At 46.2% G+C, this 21,274-nt stretch overlaps 1 protein-coding gene across 1 annotated transcript; it reads right to left on the bottom strand.

Annotated features, from left to right (window-relative positions):
- Positions 1 to 262: 262 nt before the first annotated feature.
- SLU7 (SLU7 homolog, splicing factor) lies at positions 263 to 18,143 on the bottom strand. Its single transcript, XM_029051824.2, has 16 exons — positions 17,971 to 18,143; positions 12,521 to 12,716; positions 11,374 to 11,527; positions 10,472 to 10,552; positions 10,024 to 10,188; positions 7,894 to 7,962; positions 5,384 to 5,431; positions 4,953 to 5,084; positions 4,575 to 4,672; positions 4,345 to 4,412; positions 3,426 to 3,565; positions 3,148 to 3,309; positions 2,608 to 2,712; positions 2,343 to 2,417; positions 2,092 to 2,202; positions 263 to 668 (listed from the first exon to the last, which is right to left on the bottom strand). The coding sequence occupies exons 2-16, from the start codon at positions 12,688 to 12,690 to the stop codon at positions 489 to 491; spliced, it is 1,758 nt and encodes a 585-aa protein (XP_028907657.1). The 5' UTR covers positions 12,691 to 12,716; positions 17,971 to 18,143; the 3' UTR covers positions 263 to 488.
- Between the last annotated feature and the right edge of the window lie 3,131 nt (positions 18,144 to 21,274).

Genomic DNA, 21,274 nt, shown 5'->3' with positions numbered 1-21,274 from the left:
CATTTTGAAAACAATCCTCAGATTTCTCACTGCTTTTCTCTGAGCTTGATTTTAAAAAAAAACACCAAAATTTAAAAAAACACATTTCCAGTACTTTGGTTACTCTCTAGAGATGCTTTGCCTAAAATGGCTTCAGCTAAAAAAGAACCACGGCAACATGGGGTGGAGGAATGCTCGAATCACCCAAACAATGTCCATCTGGGAAAAAAAGAAACCAGAGAACTTTCTTCAGGAGACTTAAAAAAAGGAAATAACAATCCGATATTGACAAGCTATAAAATGTTTACTGGGGAACTCTGGACCCACAGACAAGTAAAAGCTGTAGCAAGTTTATCATAAAGAGCCACATTTCCCATTTTATATATTTACCAGATCTAAAAGCGCCGGTACTTCAGAAAGTGTATCTAACCAACACCAATACAAGGGGAAGTGCAGATGACAAAAAGCTTTTCAATTGTGGTTCCCAGATCTCCTTCCAAATTCTGCCTTTACTGTCCCAGGAAGGAGGCCATCGGATCATCTGGACGCTGTCGTTTCATTCTGTAAGCTTCCATTTCCTCTTCCGTGGGCTCTCGGGCTTCAAACGTGCTGTTATAAGGCCGCTTCCTCTCATCTAACTGCATGATCTCCTTAACCTGGAGAAGCCGGGCCTCTTCCGCATTTAATGCCTGCGGGGAAAGAGATACGCCGGACCTCTAAGATTACCTCGAAGGATGGGTACAGTATTGGGTACAGCAGAAGATTAAAGTTAAAATAAGTAGAGGATTCATTTTCAGACATACCCGGGGAACGCTTTTCACTCCCTTTCGGCTCTGTTCGGTCTACTTTATGCCTGAGAACCCTGTTCTCAGCTTTCCAAGACCACTCAGGGGTTCCCTCTTCTCGGCCCCTTGCCCAATCCCTCCCCAACACACCAATTCTTTCTCTACTTCCCCTCGGTTCGGCTGATTTGGCTTAAGCTCCAGCTTTTGGCATGACCAGCTTCGGGAGCTTGATCCTTTTAACCTTCTCAACTCCCTTCCTCCAGGCCAGTTCGGTAAAAGTTTTCTCTCTCTCTCTAGTGATGACAGAAATCTCACCCACAGCCCCGCCTGCCTCTTGCGGAAAGGGAAAACCTGCCTTTGCCGTCGTGCTGCTTTAATATATCTCATTGCAAATGCTGCTCAGGCCCATTAAAATGTCTGAGGCGAGCATAGGCACCTGTGGACCCCGGGGACTCGGCATCATGGGGCGACATCATTAGCTTCACCGCCCGCCCCCGTATTTTGGCGTAGGTTGTCCTATCCTCTTAATAGCAGAAAGGTGTCAGGTAGAGCCAACTGGTGGCTTCCCTCCTTGCCCTGTGTCAAAGAGAAGCAATCCCCAGCCCGGAGATCTCTGAGAGTCAGCCTTCCCAATCAAACAATCAGTAGTCCTTATCGGCACCTATATAGAGGGTACTCTACTAAGCACCCTCTGGGGTGAGCTGGGCACAGTTGCCGGCAGCAGCGACGCCAAAACGGGCCAGCGAATCGCGGCCGGTGGTTGGCCCACCAGGGAGGGGATGTGGCTCCCGCCTGGACCGAATGAGTTCAGTGGCGGCGGAAGACGATACCATCGCTGCCCCAGCTTTATGGTCTTCACAGGAGCTGGGGACAAGCGGTTCCTCCGGCCCCCCAATGGGGCCCAATTGCCCACCTTGCCTCCCACCCAGGCAGCTCCGGGGGCTGGCGCTCCTGGTTAAGAAATCAAAGCTTCAGTGGCGGGCCATTTCCAGGGCAGCCACGGCTGAAAGGCCTTGCTGCTTCTGCCGGCTCCCTGCCAAGGACGGGAGAAAAGGCTGCTTTTCGTCAGGTGTGTGCCCGGCCTTGGCACCTGATGGGATCCGGGAGCAGCAGCGGAGGAAGACAAGTACCTACCGGTGAGGGCCTCTGTCTCTCTCCTCTTCCTTTCTTCCTCTACCTTCTTCTCTGCCCTAGTGCTCCGTCAGATATGTCTACAATCCCAATGAAAGGGGGCGGAGGGGGCATCCTACATGCCAGGGCTCAAGGAAGCCTCTCCTCAACAGTGACAGAGAAAGGTCCAGGAAGTCAGGACAGGTTCATGCCGTACCTTTTTCAGTTTCTCATGCTTTTTCTTTTCTTCACCATCACTGTCTGAACTACTCCTCTTGTGCTTTTTCTTCTTCTTCTTCTTCTCCTCTTTCTGTTTTTCTTGGTGCATCTGAGAGGGGGAGAATGAATAAACGATACTGACCGGTGATAGGTGCTAAATCCCCGAGTAGAGCCTCAGGAAATGGGGAAGTCATGAACGGAAATCCTGGAGATTAGACTACCGCGTGAGCAAAATACAAATTCCCCTACCTCCACTAGTGTTTTGGGCTTATTTGTTTGTTCTTCCTCTGTGGCCTCTTCATCCGGAATACAGGTATCTGCATTCTAGTAATCAAAAGAGAAAAATCAGTGTTCTGCAAATGTCAGAGTGGCTAAATATCACCGGAGAGGCAAAAGCCTAATTGGAAGTCTAAGAACAGAGAGGTTTCTTTCGGGGTCCATTCAAGGCAAGTGTATTCTTTAACAAACAAAGCAATACCTAACAAACACTGACCATTACCTACGCGGCACTTACAGCAATTTCCTTCCCAGCCTCGCCAGTGCAGTAGGAGTACTTGACGAAAGAGTGACAGCACTTGTATCCCCATCTGCCTTCCTTCCAATACGAACCCCAGATACACTGCAAAACAGAAACATTCGGAGCAGCTGCTTACTGGCCGCGTCAGGGTAGCCCAGAGTAGGCAAGGAAGCGACCGTCGGTGGTGGGACCTGCCTCGAATGGGAAAAAGTCAAACGTGAACTCAGGTAAAAGTGAAGACGAAGAGTGTAAATTGTGGACGGGGTGGTGGCAAAAAATCAGTGCTCCCGACCAATTCATACCACCCAATGACTAACTTTTATACCTCCAATCTGGGAGGTATTTACAGATTACATTTTCAACTTGCTTATGAGGGGTCTATTAAAAGGGCCCATTTTAATAACTACTGGGGAAGCCTAGCTAATGAAGGCAGCTAACATTTTTAAGGTTCTATCGATCAACAGAGTACAACCTAATGCTAAAGTCACCCAAGAGTTCAGGGTAGCTATTTCCCGTTGGTACCTTCTAGTGGCTTACTGTATGATTATTGATCTTCACATCCTCTTCATATTTAGAGCAGGCAATAGCTCGCTCTTGCCCTTTGATAACTGTTCCATGCCTAGAATACTCCACATAGTCTTCGGTTTGCGCCAGCAGCAACTCGGTAGGAGGGGCATCCAGATGCTCCTGCCCTCCGTACTACAGAAAAAAAAAATGTTGCCTTGCTTTAGTGGAGTGAGACACACAGCTTTCAGTCAAATCGCAATTAAGTCATCAGTTTAAGTCAGAGCTTTTCTTTTTTAGGCCAAAGTTACCTTCTCTAGGATGCTTTCTTTCTGCTGTTCTTTGAAATCTTCTTTCTTGACTTTGAACGATTTGTACAGCAGCTCTAGTTTTGTAGGATCCGCCTGGAGATGCACTTCAGATCCCTTGTCATACGCCTCCCAGGCAAACACTAGGAACAGAACAAGAAGACAAGCAGTGTTTCACTGCGTCAGACAACAGCAGCGAGGCATTCTACCCCTCACAGTGGCACTGAAAGGTGAAAACTACCCTGACATCCAATCTTTAGGATTGAAAATGTGCTTTCTGTCCAGCCTATATTTTCCCTCTAATTACACAGCTGTCCATCGCACTTGAAGAAGGCACCACTGACGATAAAATTCACCTTCTAGGGCATGAATGGTAGAAGAGGCCAATGTGGGACCCACACTTCCAACCAAACTGTAGGCAGAAGAAGCTTCTCTTGTTGCATACCTGGTGCTGCAGTGCTTAGAGCTGTTTTTGTTTTTGTCTCCTTGTCTCATTCTTCATGCAACTTTTGCTCAAAAGGAACCACTCGTTTCTTGACATCAGTATACTCTCAAATAAGTCATTATGGACTATATCTAAAGCTTTTTAAAAATATACTGACATTTTATGCCTCCGCTATTACTTTTACAACCCACTAACCACCTGCAACAAATGACCCCCCTAGTTTGGTATTGTGGGAATTGAACAGTAACTTTACCTCTGTCCAGTTCATACCATTCATGCCATTCCAAGTTTCAGTGGTAGTCTCTCACCGTCTTGGGTCTTTGCAAGCTGAAGGTTCCTAATTTGTTTTACCTTCAATGGAAGCTTCACTCTTCCCATAATCATTAAAGAAAACATGGCTCATACTGTTTTTCTCAAAAGTTATGCCTTGAAAAACACCCTTTCTCTTAAGCCAAACTTAATTGAGAAAACACTTACATTGTGTCTGTGCCATTGAAATCGTATCTCCGGTGTACCGAACAAAATTGTCTCCTGCATAACTCACTCTACAAAAGGAGAAAACATATTTCTTTAAGACTGATTTCTTAAAAGCTGCCTACTACTTCCCTGCCACGATAATGGCTTTAAGTAAGGATCTGTCACTTCATCCTCATTGCTAAATGCTCTCCCACCTTAAAATCCCTAGAAGACCTCAGTTTTAAACGTACTCATCTGGATTTTTTCCTGCATTGGCATACGGGTTTTCCCTCATGGCTCTCGTCTTCGGATCGTAGTAGGCAGAATTTGGATCTAAGTTCCTCAAGTACTAAAAAGACAAAAAAGGAAAACGCGCCCACAAGACAAGATTAACACCGCTAGCAAGAGCACATTACGGGAATGGTCAGAGGGCTTGATGCGAAAGGCGGATGGCAATTAAGGCAAAGAAAAGAGGAGTGGGGGAAATGGAAGGATTTTCAAGGGACAAGAGGTATTGAGGGCGCACGGGACGGCTTTGACTTCTATATCATACGGGAACTGAACTTGGTATGCTACAGGAGATTTGGTTTCCTAACAGAGGAAAGCTCCTTTTTTCTGCCCTGGCTTACTTTAGCAATATCTTCTCGAATTCTGAGATTCCTGACTGTAATTCTTCTTTTGGAATCAAAATTTTGCCCAGGCATGTCAATATCATCTGCGTATTTGTCTTCATCTTCATCCTCACTGTTACGATCTCTTTCCTGAAATGAAGAGGAAGTACGAAACGGTTAGAACTCTATTTTAAGATCAATCAGTGCATCTGACTTGTACATCTGATTTCTGTTAGTTTTATCAAGATATCTGAATTCTGTGGGAGGGAAGAACAATTTTTTCAGGAAAAAAAATGCTAACGATTAATGTTCTCTCAACTACAGGTGATAAGGGTAACAGACAATATCCCATATCCCACTACTAAACTACAAAAAACAAAACATTCAATGAATTTAAAATAGTCTCCTTATTGGTTTCATGATGCTATTTTTTAAGAAAACATTCCTACCATTTGGGAATTTGGCTCCTCTTCTCCCCACTGGTGCTTTGGAGAATTCTGCATGAAGGGAAAAGAACCAGAAGCAGATTGCCATGCCATCCAAATTCCCAGTATTAAAAATTTCTATAACACAAGAGCTTCAATCTCAGCAAAGATATACATCCTTATGCATTTATCTCAGTGTCGGTAAAATCCTGGAATGCTAACATTTGCAACACTGTTTTAAAAGCATCTTTAATAACAATGTAGAGAAAATCTAAAATAAGCCGGACAGTCTTTCACTCATTCATTCATTCAGTAGTATTTATTGAGCGCTTACTGTGTGCAGAGCACTGTACTAAGCGCTTGGAACGGACAATTCGGCAACAGATAGAGACAATCCCTGCCCACTGATGGGCTTACAGTCTAATCGGGGGAGACAGACAAAAACAATAGCAATAAATAGAATCAAGGGGATGTACATTTCATTAACAAAATAAATACGATAATAAAACTATATACAAGTCTTCATTTCTCGTTAAAAAATTAAATCAATTACAGACAGTAACTTGCAAGTGTGTTCCACCACCTAGTGGACAAAAAGGAAATTTTCAAGGAAAATTTTGCTGATTGGAATTATTGGAGAACAAGCATAACTGGGATAATTGGAAGGGTGGAAAATTCCGTGAGCTATTTAAAAGGAGGCAAGGAAAAACCCCCAGCAGTAACTATGGCGTGTAAGTATAAACATTTTTAAGAATAATTTTTCTTCAATGTTTAAGAAACCTAGGTGTTTAGATAATTGCCAGTAGGCAGGGAACGTGTCTGCTATATCACTGTGTTGTACTCTCCCAAGTGCTTAGTAGGGTCCTCCACTCAGTATGTGCTCAATAAATTCGATTAACTGAACTCCAAAAGTTGTTTAATTGTTTTCAGGGAATTTTCCTCCCTGGAAAGAGCCTGGGCTTAGGAGTCAGAGGCCGTGGGTTCTAATCCCGGCTCCGCCACCTGTCAGCTGTGTGACTGTGGGCAAGTCACTTCACTTCTCGGTGCCTCAGTTACCTCATCTGTAAAACGGGGATTAAGAATGTGAGCGTGGGACAACCTGATTACCCTGTATTTACCCCAGTGCTTAGATCAGTGCTCGGCACATAGTAAGCGCTTAACAAATACCAACATTATTATTATTATGAACAAGGGCAATAGGTTTAGTGACTAAGTGATATGTTAACAATTCTGTCCCGGAGCAAAGAAACGCTTTTCCTGCTCTTGGATGCCACTGGCTCCAAAATCATAGTAAGTTCTTCTACAGTTCATCTAACCATCATCTCTTCTTCCCCTATATTCTTGGCAATTTGTATTAGCCTGGATTCAGTGAGCTGGGGTTCAACTGCTGGAGAAATCCATGCCACTTTCTGTACCCTTCCAGTTTCCCACAACTCAACTGGAGCCATTCCCCCTGGCTTTAGACTGCTGAGAAAAATCCACCCCATGTTGAAAGACTGAGTACTAGGTAAAAGGGGAGGGAGAAAGAAGGTTTAAGGCAGAACAGCCACATTTTTTACATTAGCCAGGCACGACGATGAAGGGGCCAGGGATGAGGTGTGGGAAAATGATGGTGTGGTCCAGAGGGAGGGCCCTCATTTACTCACCTACGATTCTTTAAGTGGCCCTAAATCAACAAGAGGTCTGTGTTTGTGGGAAACTCTCGGGCATTTTAAAGATTCAATCAATTAGGCTATGAGTTCCTAGAAGGCTGGGAACGTGTCTCCTGCTCTAAAGCACTCTTCCTGGCGGTCAGAATGGGCTCAATAAATACCACTGACTGATTAACTGATGAATGAATAAATTCATTCATTCATTCAATAGTATTTAGTGAGTGCTTACTATGTGCAGAGTACTGTACTAAGCGCTTGGAATGTATAATTTGGCAACAAATAGAGACCATCCCTGCCCAATGACGGGCTCAAAGTCTAAATGGTGGGGACAGACAGCGAAGTAAAAAATAGAACAGAACAAAACAAGACAACATCATCTAGATAAATAGAATCAAGGAGATACACACCTCATTAACAAAATAAATGGGTTAATAAATAATATATACAAATGTGCACAGTGCTGAGGGGAAGGGGGAAGAGCAGAGGGTGGGGGGTAGAGGGAAAGGGGGGGCTCAATCTGGGAAGGCCTCCTAGAGGAGGTGAGCTCTCAATATGTGATTTTACTCTGGGGTGGCAATAGGAGTGTCCCAAAAAACCTATAGATGCTATCAAATACACTTGGTTTGGATTTAATAGCTGCCCATGTAAAAATACAGTGTGAAGAGTAAGGACTCACACTCCGATACCTGGACTCCTCCTGCAAAGCAAGGCCAAGTTTCAGGCCCGGCTCTATAGAAGACAGGAATACTTTCTACACGACTACAATTTCAGCAACTTTAAGAAATCTAAATGGTAGGGGCTTTAAGACGGAAAGTTGGCAATATATTAAAATTCTCATTTCTGCCGATACGTAGAGGGAAGCAGGTACATTTGGTTACTTACCGCCTGTTCCATCAATTTCCCTGATGCCAATTCCTCCTGAAGCTTCTGGGCCTTTAGAGTGCGTTTCGCCTATAAAAAACAGGAAAAAATTACATCTACCTTGAGAAAGAATGGGTGGCTCACTTTAACCTTTAGATACATACTTCATTAATAAATAGAGCTCTCTTGCTTTTAAAATTAAGATACTTCACAATTTTAGGTAGGAAAGAGTTTCTGCTCTTATACTGTACTCTCCCAAGTGCTTGGTATTAGTGCTCTGCACACAGTTAAGTGCTCAATATACACCACCGATTGATTTCTAGTCTACACCCGCTACACCTCCACTTCCTCTCCTTCAATTCTCTGTTTGACCCCCTCCAATCTGGCACCTGCTTCCTTCACTCCACTCAAGCTGCCCTCTCTAAAGTCACCGATGACTTTCTTGACAAATCCAATAACGTCTACTCCATCCTAATCCTCCTCGACCGCTCAGTTGCCTGATGCTGTGGACCACCCCTTTCTCCTATCAATTAATCGTTTTTATTGAGCACTTACTGTGTGCAGAGCACTTTACTATGAAACATTAGACATTTATGGCTCTTCTAGAAATATTATCCAAGCTTGGCACTCACTCTATCCTTTCTTGATTCTGTCTCTCTGACCACTCTTTCTCAGTCTCTTTCACAGGCTCCTCCTCTGCCTCTGCCCTCTAACTGTGGAAGCCCCTTTAGACTCAGTTTTGGGTCCTCTTCTACTCTCCATCCACGCTCGCCCTCGTGGCTTCAACTATCATCTCTATGCTGATGATTCCCATATCTTCGTTTCCAGCGCCGGTCCCTCTCTGTGATCTCTCTCTCGGTACCTGTAAAGGGCTTAACTATGTGAGGGACACTGTACGAAGCGCTGAGGTAGATTCCAGCTAATTACGTTGGACACAGTCCCTGCCCCACATGGGACTCACGATCTTAATCCCCGTTTTACAGATAAGGTAACTGAGACACAGAGAAGTTGTGACTTGTCCAAGGTCACACAGAAAGCAAGTGGTGGAGCTGGGATTCGAAGCCAGGTCCTTCGGACTCCCAGGGCCATGCTCTATCCAGAAGGCCACGCCACCTCTCTTCTTTAATACAGTCTGGTATTTCCTCCTGCTTTCAGGACATCTCTTCGTAGATGTCCTGTCGACACTTCACACTGAACATGTCCAAAATAGACCCCGTATTTTCCAACCAAACCCTGTCTCTCTGTCTTTCCCATAACTGTGCATAACACCACCACCTTCCCTATCTCACTTGCCTGTAACCTCTCGACTCGCATATTCAGTGGGTCACTAAATCCTGTAGGTTCTTCCTTCCCAACATCGCTAAAATCCCCCCTTTCCTCTCCATCCACATTGCTAACTCACGTATCCTAGTCTACCTACTCTGCATCAGCCTCCTTACTGATCTCCCTGCCTCTCCGTCCTCCAGTCCTTACTTCGCTATGCTGCCTGGTTCATTCTTCTAAAAAAAAAAACTGTTTAGTCCCTGTTTCCCCACTCCTTAGGAACTTCTAGTGGTTGCCCATCCACCTTTGCAAATAGAAACTCCTCTCCATTGGCTTTAAACCACTCAAATCAGCTTGGCTCCTCCTACCTCACCTCGCTGATTTTACTACCCAGTCCGCACGCTTAGCTCCTCTATTGCCAACTTACTCACTGTACTTTGATCTCATCTGTCTCAAACGCCTACCCTTTGCTTACGTCCTTCTCTCTGGCGTGGAACTCCCTCTCCCTTCGCATTCGACAGATCGCTACACTCTACATCTTCAAAGCTGTATCAAAATCACATCTCCAAGACACCCTTCCCGATTAAGCCCCCTTTCCCCTACTTCCAATTCTCTTCTGTGTTGCCTAAGCATGTGCACCTGTGTCCTTTAAGTACTTGATATCCACCTCACTCTCAGCCCCACAGCACTTACCTGTAATTTATTTATATTAATGTCTGCCTCCCCCCTAGACTGTAAGCTCCTTGTGGGCAGGGAATGTGTCTATCAACTCTGTCGTGCTGTACTCTCCCCAGAGCTTAGTACCATGGTCTGCAGACAGTAAGCATTAATACAAAATACTGTTGACTGACTGGTCTAGCATTAAAGGAAAACTAGTTGTTTACTCACCAGATCAACTTTGGAATATTCTTCTACAATCTTCATGTGCTCCTCTGAGTTGTAGCCATTCCAACGATCCCTCTTCCCGTCATAATCAAATGTCAACTGAGGCTGGACGTGTTCATCAGGGGCAATATTAGTTCCTGTAAATTTCGCTCCAACTCTCCTGGGCCGCTGAAAACCATCACATGTTTCAAATGAGCTCACAAAACTTTTTTGAAAAATGTTTTACAGAAGTGGAATGAAAACATGGGAAACAATCAACGAAGCCTTTTGTATTATGCTCAATATCCATTTTCTCTCACCCCTCCCACCAAGAATGTTTACACACATGATGAATATATTTTTAGGACACTCAAGGAGGAAATTTTGACATATTTACCCCAAGGTACTAAAGAGGAGAGAGAGAGGACAAGAAAGAGTTCGGCATCCTAGAAAAGGTTTCCAAAACACTTACCTCAAAGCAGTCCTTCTTTTTGTGTGTCAGAGCCCCACAATTTTCACAAGCTCCTTTGCGGTATTTGGTAGTAACGATATTCTAAAAATCCAATCACATTAAGAAACTGTTTCAATTAATCTAAATAACCCAGAAATAGTTTTTGTTAGTTTTGTTTGTTTTTCAAGAACTGCAGGATGCATTATGAAACAGAAGAGACTTGTTTCTTACAGTTTAAAAAAGGGCCAACAAGTGCTAAAAGAAAGTGATATCCATTTTCTTGGAAGGGGAAAATTTCCTGGAGTCTTCTTAAATTATGTCTACCTCAAGTCCGATTCATAGAAATGGAATTACTGGTTGCGATTTGATAACGTAATAAAAGTACAATTGGAACTTCAAGACTGGTAGCCAGTGACAGTGCTTTCACGAGTATCTTTACGACTTGCAACTATTCTACTGTGCATTGAGGAATGCATGTTTCACAATGCTTTGTACCACTAAGTTCTATGTTTGCCTATTTTATAGCAATAGCAAGTGTTCAAAATGTACACTTAAAAGCTCTTCCAGTCAAAATAATGATTCAGATTTTGGAGGCTGGGATTAAAAACAAATTAAGAACCTGAAATGCGAGTGAAATCCCGAGCAAAGTCAGTTCTGCCTTAACACAGTTTTTCATTACGCGTTTAGATGGAACACGATAGCAGAATTAGGTAGAGATCTCGGGAAATAGAGCAGTGCCATTTTGAATCATGAAATGATGAAAATCATGGTGACACCTATCTTAAAAGCTTTTTATTTGAACTGAAATTAAATCTCAGATCTATTTCCTTTCATTTCCAAGCAATACACTACAGAAAAATACGACCTAACACTGTGTCCAAAGTCGGTCACTTCCCCTCTAAGAGGAATGGTTGCTCACATACCTCTTTAACACCCCTCTTATACCACTCTCCAGAGGAACTATACTCTCTCTGCTTCTCTGGTTGAGGTCGCTGGTGCTTTAAAGTGGGTCTTTTGGATGGATCTATATACCATGGCACGGAGGAGATGTACTGAGGAATGTGAGGATTGATATCTCTAAAAGAAAAAAAAATGACAGAAGATGGGTTTTCTGCACCCTCAGTAACGAGGTCAAAAGAAATGATCAGTCTTGGGTCTTTCTCACCAGTTAACACTTTCTCATGTAGATTTACTTGAAAACAGATGTTGAAACAACCATTTCATTATGATTTAAACAGACTGCACTCATACGTCAAGGCAAGCAAATCCCAGCAATATCTTTTCTGAACAATTTCTAGCTCCAATATACCCTTTCTGGAGTTTTGGTAACACCGAGACCGCACAGCAGTGTGGTCTAGTAGAAAGAGCAAGGCCCTGAGGTCAGAAGACTTGGTTTCTGCCAGGTGACCTTGGGTAAGTCACTTAACTTCCGTGCCTTAGTTCCTTTATCTGCAAAATAGGGATCTAATACCTGTTCTCTCTCTCACTTAGACTGTGAGCCCTACGTGGGACCTGATTATCTTGCATCTACCTCAGTGCTGACTACAGTGTTAGACACCCAGTAAGTGCTTAACAAATATTATCATTATTATTACCAAGAACAGTGAAGACAGGCTAGCAATAATGCACAAGGTAAGCGCCTAATACATTCTGCTACTGCTGCTATCTCTACAGGGAGTGCGGGGCCCAGGACGACTAATCCTTAAATCTCCCTCCTTACCCAGCGGCTTGGGGCAGTGGTGGGACTCAAGAGCACCAACACCTTCGTAGTGCTCTTTGGGTGGTGCAGGCCACACCCCCTCAACGCGCAGGACTAGAGGACACCTGCCGTCACGTTGGGAAACATGAGGGTTATTGGACCCCCGACCTATCTTTCCCCACCCCATTTCACTCCTTGGCCGTCCTGGGGTCCGCCACGGCTCAGGGTGTTCGCCCCGACGGGCCCAACCTTCGGGATTGCCAGCTGTCTGCGAGCCTTGGTACGTGTGCAAGCCAGTAAAAGGATGGAAACCAATCACTGAGCTGTGCAAACGGCACAAACGGTTCCCCCACACGCCAGTGAAGACTTACTTTCCTTCTTCGTCAACTTCCGCGGGGGCGTTTCCCAATTTCCTCTGTTCTTCTAATTCCTTTTTCTTTCTCCAATCTTCTCTCGTCATCTTCTTTGGCTCCTCCAGACCAATATCGTTCGACCCCGCGGCGGGGGTCGAGCCGATCGCTTCCACGACGGCAGCCGACATGGTCTCGGAGCTCTCCGGCAAGGGGGCTGAGGGGAGAGGGGGATAGGAGGATAAAAAAAAAACCTATTTAATGTAGGGATACTCCACTTAAACCGACGCCATCGGTCATCCTTAGGGCTTTCTATTAATAAACCGTTTATAGAACATTACGTGCTTTTAAGAGGGCTGTGCTACCCCTAATTCTACCTAATCACAACCTTTCTTGGATGTGGGTCCGATACCACGGGATGCTCCTAGGGCCTGTGGTCACCCAAAAGGTATGATCTCAGTCTTAGGCAGCTGTAGACTCTAGTCCTCAGCCCCTTTCTTCCTCATTCTCCCCTGCCTCGACTGTGAGTCCGTCACTGGGTAGGGATTGTCTCTATCCATTGCCGAACTGTCCATTCCAAGCGCTTAGTTAGTACAGTGCTCTGCACCTAGTAAGCGCTCAAAAAATACTATTGAATGATATTCTACCCCCGTGCTCAGGAACTGGAGAAGCAGCGTGGTGGAGGGGGACAGAGGACGGGCCTGAAAGTCAGAAGGTGATGGGTTCTATTCCCGGCTCCGCCCCTTGACTGCTGTGTGACTTTGGGCAAGTCGCTTCACTTCTCTGTGCCTCAGTTACCTCATCTGGAAAATGGGGACTGAGACCGTGAGCTCCACGTGGGACAGGGACTGTGTCCCACCTGATTTACTTGTATCCATCCCGGTGCTTAGTATGGTGTCCGACACACAGGGCCACTGAGCCAATTTCCCAATTAATCAATCGTATTTATTCGGAGCTTACTGGGTGCAAAGCACTGTACTAAGTGCTTGGGAGACTACAATATACATTTCCTGCCCTCAACGTGCTACAGGCTACAGTCTAAATACCATTGATGAACTGGGAGTTAGTCCAGGGTGGGAACAGTCCGCTCCTCCGCCGCTTAACCTCCTTATGGTCCCTCATTTGTGCCCGTCCCGCCGTCGACCCCTGGGCCACGTCCTCCCGCTGTCCTGGAATGCCCTCCCTCCTCACCTCCGCCAAACTAACCTCTCTTCCCCTCTTCAAAGCCCTACTGAGAGCTCACCTCCTCCAGGAGGCCTTCCCAGCCTGAGCCCTCCCTTTCCCTTTGCTCCTCCTCCCCTCCCCATTCCCTCTTCCCCTCCCCACAGCCCTTGTGCACCTTTGTATATATTATTTATTACTCTATTTTGTTCATGATGTGTATAAATCTGTGATTCTATTTATCTTGATGATATTGCCGCCAAACTACTTGTTTTGTTTTGTTGTCTGTCTCCCCCTTTTAGACCGTGAGCTCGTTGCTGGGCAGGGACGGTCTCTGTCTGTTGCTGAACTGTACATTCCAAGTGCTTAGTACAGTGCTCTGCAAAAAGTAAGCGCTCAGTAAAGCCGACTGAATGAATGAATCACGGACAAGTCATGTAACCCCTCTGTACCCCGTTTCCTCACCTGTAAAACAGAGACTAAATACCTGCTCTCCCCTCCCCTTGGAATACGAGATTGTAAACTCCCCGAGGGCAGGATTCAGGTCCATCAATCAGTGGCATTTACTGATCGTTCAGTATGTGCAGAACACCGTACTAAGCGCTTATACAACAGAATACGCGGACACGTTTCCTGCCCGTGACGGGTTTACAGTCTACGGGGCGGGAGGGGAGAGACATCTACCAGCTCCGTCTCTCTGTACGGTCCTAAGCGTTCAGTAGCATGCTCTGATGATGATGATGGTAGTTGTTAAGCGCTTACTACGTGCCCAGCACTGTTCTAAGCGCTGCGATAGAAGGTTACCAGGTTGTCTCACGTGAAGCTCACAGTCTTAATCCCCATTTTCCGGATGAGAGAACCGAAGCCCGGAGAAGCGAAGTGACTTGCCCAAAGTCACACAGCTGGCACAGCGGGGATTAGAACCCAGGTCCTTCTGACTCCCAAGCCCGGGTTCTTTCCATTCATTCACTCATTAGTACTTATTGAGCGCTTACTATGTGCAGAGGACTGTACTAAGCGCCTGGAACGCGCAATTCGGCAACAGGTAGAGACAATCTCTGCCCAACGACGGGCTCACAGTCTAAACGGTGCTGGGGGACAGACAGCAAAACAAAACAGAAAAAAACAAAACAAGTAGTCTGGCGGAGATTTCATCAAGATAAATAGAATCACAGATATGTATACATCATTAACAAAATAGAGTAATAAATAACATGTACAAATATGCACAGTGCTGAGGGCCACGCTGCTTCCACTAATAATTCATTTATTCATTCAAAAGTATTTATTGAGCACTTACTATGTGCGGGACACTGTACTAAGCGCTTGGAATGGACAATTCAGCAACAGATAGAGACAATCCCTGCCCAACGACGGGCTCACTAATACTAATATTTCACACAGATAAATAGAATCATAGATAAATACACATCATTAACAAAATAAATAGAGTAATAAATAACATATACAAATATGCCCAGGGCTGAGGTCCACGCTGCTTCCACTAATAGTAATAATGTTAATATTTCACCCAGATAAAGAGAATCATACACATCATTAACAAAATAAATAAAGTAATAAATAACACATACGAATATGCACAGGGCTGAGGTCCACGCTGCTTCCACTAATAATAATATTAATATTTCATCCAGATAAAGAGAATCATAAATACACATCATTAACAAAATAGAGTAATAAATAACATATACAAATATGCACAGGGCTGAGGTCCACGCTGCTCCCACTAATAATAATAATATTAATATTTCACCCAGATAAATAGAATCATAAATACACATCATTAACAAAATAGAGTAATAAATAACATATACAAATATGCACAGGGCTGAGGTCCACGCTGCTTCCACTAATAATAATATTATTTCACCCAGATAAATAGAATCATAAATACACATCATCAACAAAATAGAGTAATAAATAACATATACAAATATGTACAATGCTGAGGTCCACACTGCTTCCACTAATAATACTAACGTTTCACCAAGCTAAACAGAATCACAGACGAATACACTGTGGCTCGGTGGAAAGAGCCCAGGCTCGGGAGTCAGAGGTCACGGGTTCGAATCCCGGCCCCGCCCCTTGTCCGCTGGGTGACTTTGGGCCAGTCACTTCCCTTCTCAGTGCCTCAGTGACCTCCTCTGGAAAATGGGGATGAAGACCGGAAGCCCCACGTGGGACCACCTCATCACCTTGTATCCTCCCAGCGCTTAGAACAGCGCTTGGCACACAGCAAGCGCTTAACCGACGCCGCCATTACTATTAAGAAGCAGCGTTTGGACGGCGAGTCCGTCGTTGGGCGGGGATGGTCTCTCCCTGCTGCCCAATCGTCCGTCCCGAGCGCTCAGTCCAGTGCTCTGCACATAGTAGGCGCTCAATCAATACGACTGAACAGGCCGAGCTTCCGCTGCTCTGACCCAAATGAACGGTCAGTCCTCAGCCGACGCCGGGTCTGCGAATAATAATAGTGATAATAATAATGATGATGGTATTTGTTAAGCGCTCCCTATGTGCCGAGCGCTGTCCTAAGCGCTGGGAGGAGGGAGGAATCGGTTTGTTCCACGCGGGGCTCGCAGACTTCATCCCCCTCTGTCAGGTGAGGTCGCTGAGGCCTGGAGAAGTGAAGTGACTTGCCCACAGTCACTCAGCTGACAAGTGGCGGAGCCGGGATTCGAACCCGTGACCTCTGACTCCCCAGCCCGGGCTCTTGCCGCGGAGCCACGCTGCTTCTCTAAGCGCTGGGGGAGGCGGCCCGCCCCACTCAGCCAGGCCGGGCCCTGTCACCTAATAATAATAATATTGGTATTTGTTAGGCGCTTACTATGTGCAGAGCATTGTTTTAAGCGCTGGGGGAGATACAGGGTCAGCAGGTTGTCCCACGGGAGGCTCAGTCTTCATCTCCATTTTACAGATAATAATAATGTTGGTACCTGTTAAGTGCTTACTCTGTGCAGAGCACTGTTCTAATTGCTGGGGGGAGATACTGGGGAATCAGGTGGTCCCACGTGAGGCTCGCAGATTTAATCCCCATTTTACAGATAATAATAATAATAATAATGTTGGTATTTGTTAAGCGCTTCCTCTGTGCAGAGCACTGTTCTAAGCGCTGGGGGAGATACTGGGGAATCAGGTGGTCCCAGGTGAGGCTCAGTCTTCATTGCCATTTTACAGATAATAATAATAACAATAATAATAATGTTGGTGTTTGTTATGCGCTTCCTCTGTGCAGAGCACTCTTCTAAGCGCTGGGGGAGATACAGGGTCCTCAGGTTGTCCCACGCGAGGCTCACAGATTTCATCCCCATTTGATAGATAATAATAATAATAACAATAATAATGTTGGTGTTTGTTATGTGCTTACTCTGTCCAGAGCACTCTTCTAAGCGCTGGGGAGATACAGGGTCCTCAGGTTGTCCCAGGTGAGGCTCACAGTCTTCATTTCCATTTGACAGATAATAATCATAACAATAATAATAATGTTGGTGTTTGTTATGCGCTGACTCTGTGCAGAGGACTCTTCTAAGCGCTGGGGAGATACAGGATCCTCAGGTGGTCCCACGGGAGGCTCACAGATTTCATCCCCATTTGACAGATAATAATAATAACAATGTTGGGATTTGTTAAGCGCCTACTGTGTGCAGGGCACTGTTCTAAGCTGGGGAAGATGCAAGGTCATAGGGTGGTCCCACGTGAGGCTCGCAGATTTCATCCCCATTTGACTAATAATAATAATAATAATAATAATAATGTTGGTGTTTGTTATGCGCTGACTCTGTGCAGAGCACTGTTCTAAGCCTTGGGGGAGAGACAGGGGAATCAGGTGGTCCCACGGGAGGCTCACAGTCTTCATCCCCATTTTACAGATGATAATAATAACAATAATAATAATGTTGGTGTTTGTTATGCGCTGACTCTGTGCAGAGCACTGTTCTAAGCGCTGAGGGAGAGACAGGGGAATCAGGTGGTCCCACCTGAGGCTCACAGTCTTCATCCCCATTTTACAGATGATAATAATAATAACAATAATAATAATGTTGGTGTTTGTTATGCGCTGACTCTGTGCAGAGCACTGTTCTAAGCGCTGGGGGAGAGAGTGGCGAATGAGGTGGTCCCACGGGAGGCTCACAGATTTCACCCCCATTTTCCAGATGAGGGAACTGAGGCCCAGACAAGTGAAGCGACTTGCCCACAGTCACCCAGCTGAGGCGGGGCAGAGCCGGGATTCGAACCCACCACCTCGGCCTCCCCGGCCCGGACTGTGGCCACTGAGCCCTTCTCGCACCTACCGCGACGCCGCCGCGATGCCGGAGCCTCAGGGAGACGGAGACGGAGGAGACGGAGGAGGAGAAGATGGAGACGGAGAAGATGGAGACGGAGAAGATGGAGACGGAGGAGGGAGGCCGAGCCGCTCGACCGCCCGGGCCTCAGGCAGCGCCCTCAGCCACACCGGAAGTCGGCCCGGCCCGCCGGAAGTCGGCCCGCCTCGCCGGAAGTCGGCCTGCCCCGCCGGAAGTCAGCCCGCCCCGCCGCGCGCGCGCGCGCCCGCGCGCTCTTGACATCCGGGATCCTCCGCGTCCGCCCCCCACAAGCCACTGCGGCCGCCCGCCCGCCCGCCCGCCCGCCGAGCCGTTGGCCTCCACCTTCATTCATTCATTCATTCCTTCATTCATGCATTCACGCATTCATGCACACATTCATTCATTCATTTATTCATTCATGCACTCGGGCATGCATTCACTCATGCACTCATTCATTCATGCACGCATTCATGCATTCATTCATTCATGCACGCACGCATTCATGCATTCATGCAGGCATTCATTCATTCACGCATTCATTCACACATTCATTCATTCATGCACGCATTCATTCATGCACTCATTCATTCATGCACGCACGCATTCATTCATTCATGCATGCATTCATTCACGCATTCATTCATTTATTTATTCATTCATGCACTCATGCATGCATTCATGCACGCATTCGTGCATTCATTCATTCATTCATGCACGCACACATTCATTCATGCACGCACGCACGCATCCATTCATTCATGCATTCATTCATTCATTCATGCACTAATGCATTCATTCATTCCATCGTGTTTATTGAGCCCTGACTGTGTGCAGAGCACTGGACTAAGCACTTGGAATGGGCAATTGGGCAACAGATGGAGACCATCCCTGCCCAACAACGGGCTCACAGTCTAAACGGGGGAGACAGACAGCAGAGCCAAACAGAACAAAACAAAAACAAGATATCATCATCAAGATCAATTCATTCATTTAATCGTATTTATTGAGCGCTCACTATGGGCAGAGCACTGGACTAAGCGCTTGGAAGGGACAATTGGGCAACAGATGGAGATCATCGCTGCCCAACGACGGGCTCCCGGCCTAAACGGGGGAGACACAGCGGAGCCGAAGAGAACGAAACAAAAACAAGACATCATCATCAAGATAAATCATTCATTTAATAGTATTTATTGAGCGCTCACTGTGTGCAGAGCAGTGCACTGAGCGCTTGGAATGGACAGTTGGCCGACAGATAGAGACCATCCCTGCCCAACGACGGGGTCACTGCGGATGAGCCTGAGGAAGAGCTAACGTTCATTCACTCATTGGATAGTATTTACTGAACACTCACTATGTGCAGAGCACTGGACTGAACGCTTGGAACGGACAGTTGGGCGACAGGGAGAGACCATCCCTGCCCAACGACGGGCTCACGGCCTAAACGGGGGAGACACAGCAGAGCCGAAGAGAACAAAACAAAAACAAGACAACACCCCTCTCGTCTCCCCCCATCCATCCTTTAATGATAATGTTGGCGTTTGTTACGGGTTTACTATGTGCTAAGCACTCTTCTAAGCGCTGGGAGTGATACAGGGTCATCAGGGTGTCCCACGTAGGGCTCAAAGTCTTCATCCCCATTTTACAGAGGAGGGAACTGAGGCACCAGGGACTCAAGTAATAATAATAATGTTGGTATTTGTGAAGCGCTTACTATGTGCCAAGCACTGTTCTAAGCGCTGGGGTAGACACAGGGGAATCAGGTTGTCCCCCGTGGGGCTCACAGCCTTCATCCCCATTTTTCAGATGAGGTCACTGAGGCCCAGAGAAGTGAAGTGACTTGCCCCCAGTCACACAGCTGACAAGTGGCGGAGGCAGGATTAGAACCCCCAACCGCTGACTCCCAAATCACGTTGTTCCTCACAAGACAGAAGGTTCTGGGTTCTAATCCCGGATCCGCCACTTGTCTGCTGTGTGAGTTTGGGCAAGGAACTTCACCTCTCTGGGCCTCAATGACCTCACCTGGAAAATGGGGGTTGCGACTGTCACGCCAGGTGGGACGGGGACTGTGTCCAACCCGATTTGCTTGTTCCCACCCCAGTGCTCAGTACAGTGACTGCACACGTAGTAAGCGCTTAGCAAATATCAATTATCATTATCATTATCACCGACGCTCCTCACAATAGATGCTCAAGGCATATAAATAAACGGGTGAATAACAGATGCCGGGTGAACATAAATAATAGGAATAATAACTTAAACAATAGGAATGATAACGGTATTTGTTATGCCCTTAGTATGTGCAGAGCACTGTTCTAAGCACTGGGGGAGATGCAAAGTAATCAGGTTGTCCCACATGGGGCTCCCAATCTAAACCTCCCTCCCCCTCCTGGGGTCTGGTTGTGACCAGGAGGTGGGTCAGAAGGTTGGGCTACCCTGTAATAATAATAATAATAATAATAATAATAATAATGTTGGGATTTGTTAAGCGCTTACTAGGTGCCGAGCACTGTTCTAAGCGCTGGAGCGGAGAGAGGTAATCAGGTTGTCCCACCTGAGGCTCCCAGTCTTCAACCCCCTTTTCCAGATGAGATCACTGAGGCCCAGGGAAGTTTCTGGTTGTGGCCAGGAGGTGGGTCAGAAGGTTGGGCTACCCTGTAATAATAATAATGTTGGGATTTGTTAAGCGCTTACTGGGTGCCGAGCACTGTTCTAAGCGCTGGGGTGGAGAGAGCGTGATCAGGTGGTCCTAAGTGAGGCTCACAGTCCTCAACTCCATTTTCCAGAGGAGGTCACTGAGGCCCAGGGAAGTTTCTGCTTGTGGCCAGGAGGAGGGTCAGAAGGTTGGGCTACCCTGTAATAATAATAATAATAATGATAATGTTGGGATTTGTTAAGCGCTTACTATGTGCCCAGCGCCGTCCTAAGCCCTGGGGTGGATAGAGGATAACCAGGTTGCCCCGGGGGAGGCTCCCAGTCTTCGCCCCCATTTTCCAGATGAGGTCCCTGAGGCCCAGGGAAGTGAAGTGACTGGCCCAATGAGAATAATAACAATAACAATCGCAACAACAACAACACTAATAACAGCAACAAAACAATAATAACAACAACAAAACAATAACAACAACGACAACAATAACAACAATACTAACAACAATAACAATAATAATAACAATAATAACAATAACAACAATAATAACGATGATTATGATGATGCCGAGTAAAGCAGCCAGGAGCTCCGAGTCGTCAGGCCGGGCTGGGCCTTCCCTCCGCCGGTCCCGGGCCGGGAAGTGCG

This window comes from Ornithorhynchus anatinus, chromosome X1 (genome assembly GCF_004115215.2).
Source record: "Ornithorhynchus anatinus isolate Pmale09 chromosome X1, mOrnAna1.pri.v4, whole genome shotgun sequence".
NCBI lineage: Eukaryota > Metazoa > Chordata > Mammalia > Monotremata > Ornithorhynchidae > Ornithorhynchus > Ornithorhynchus anatinus.
This window is presented reverse-complemented; position numbering and strand designations above follow the sequence as displayed.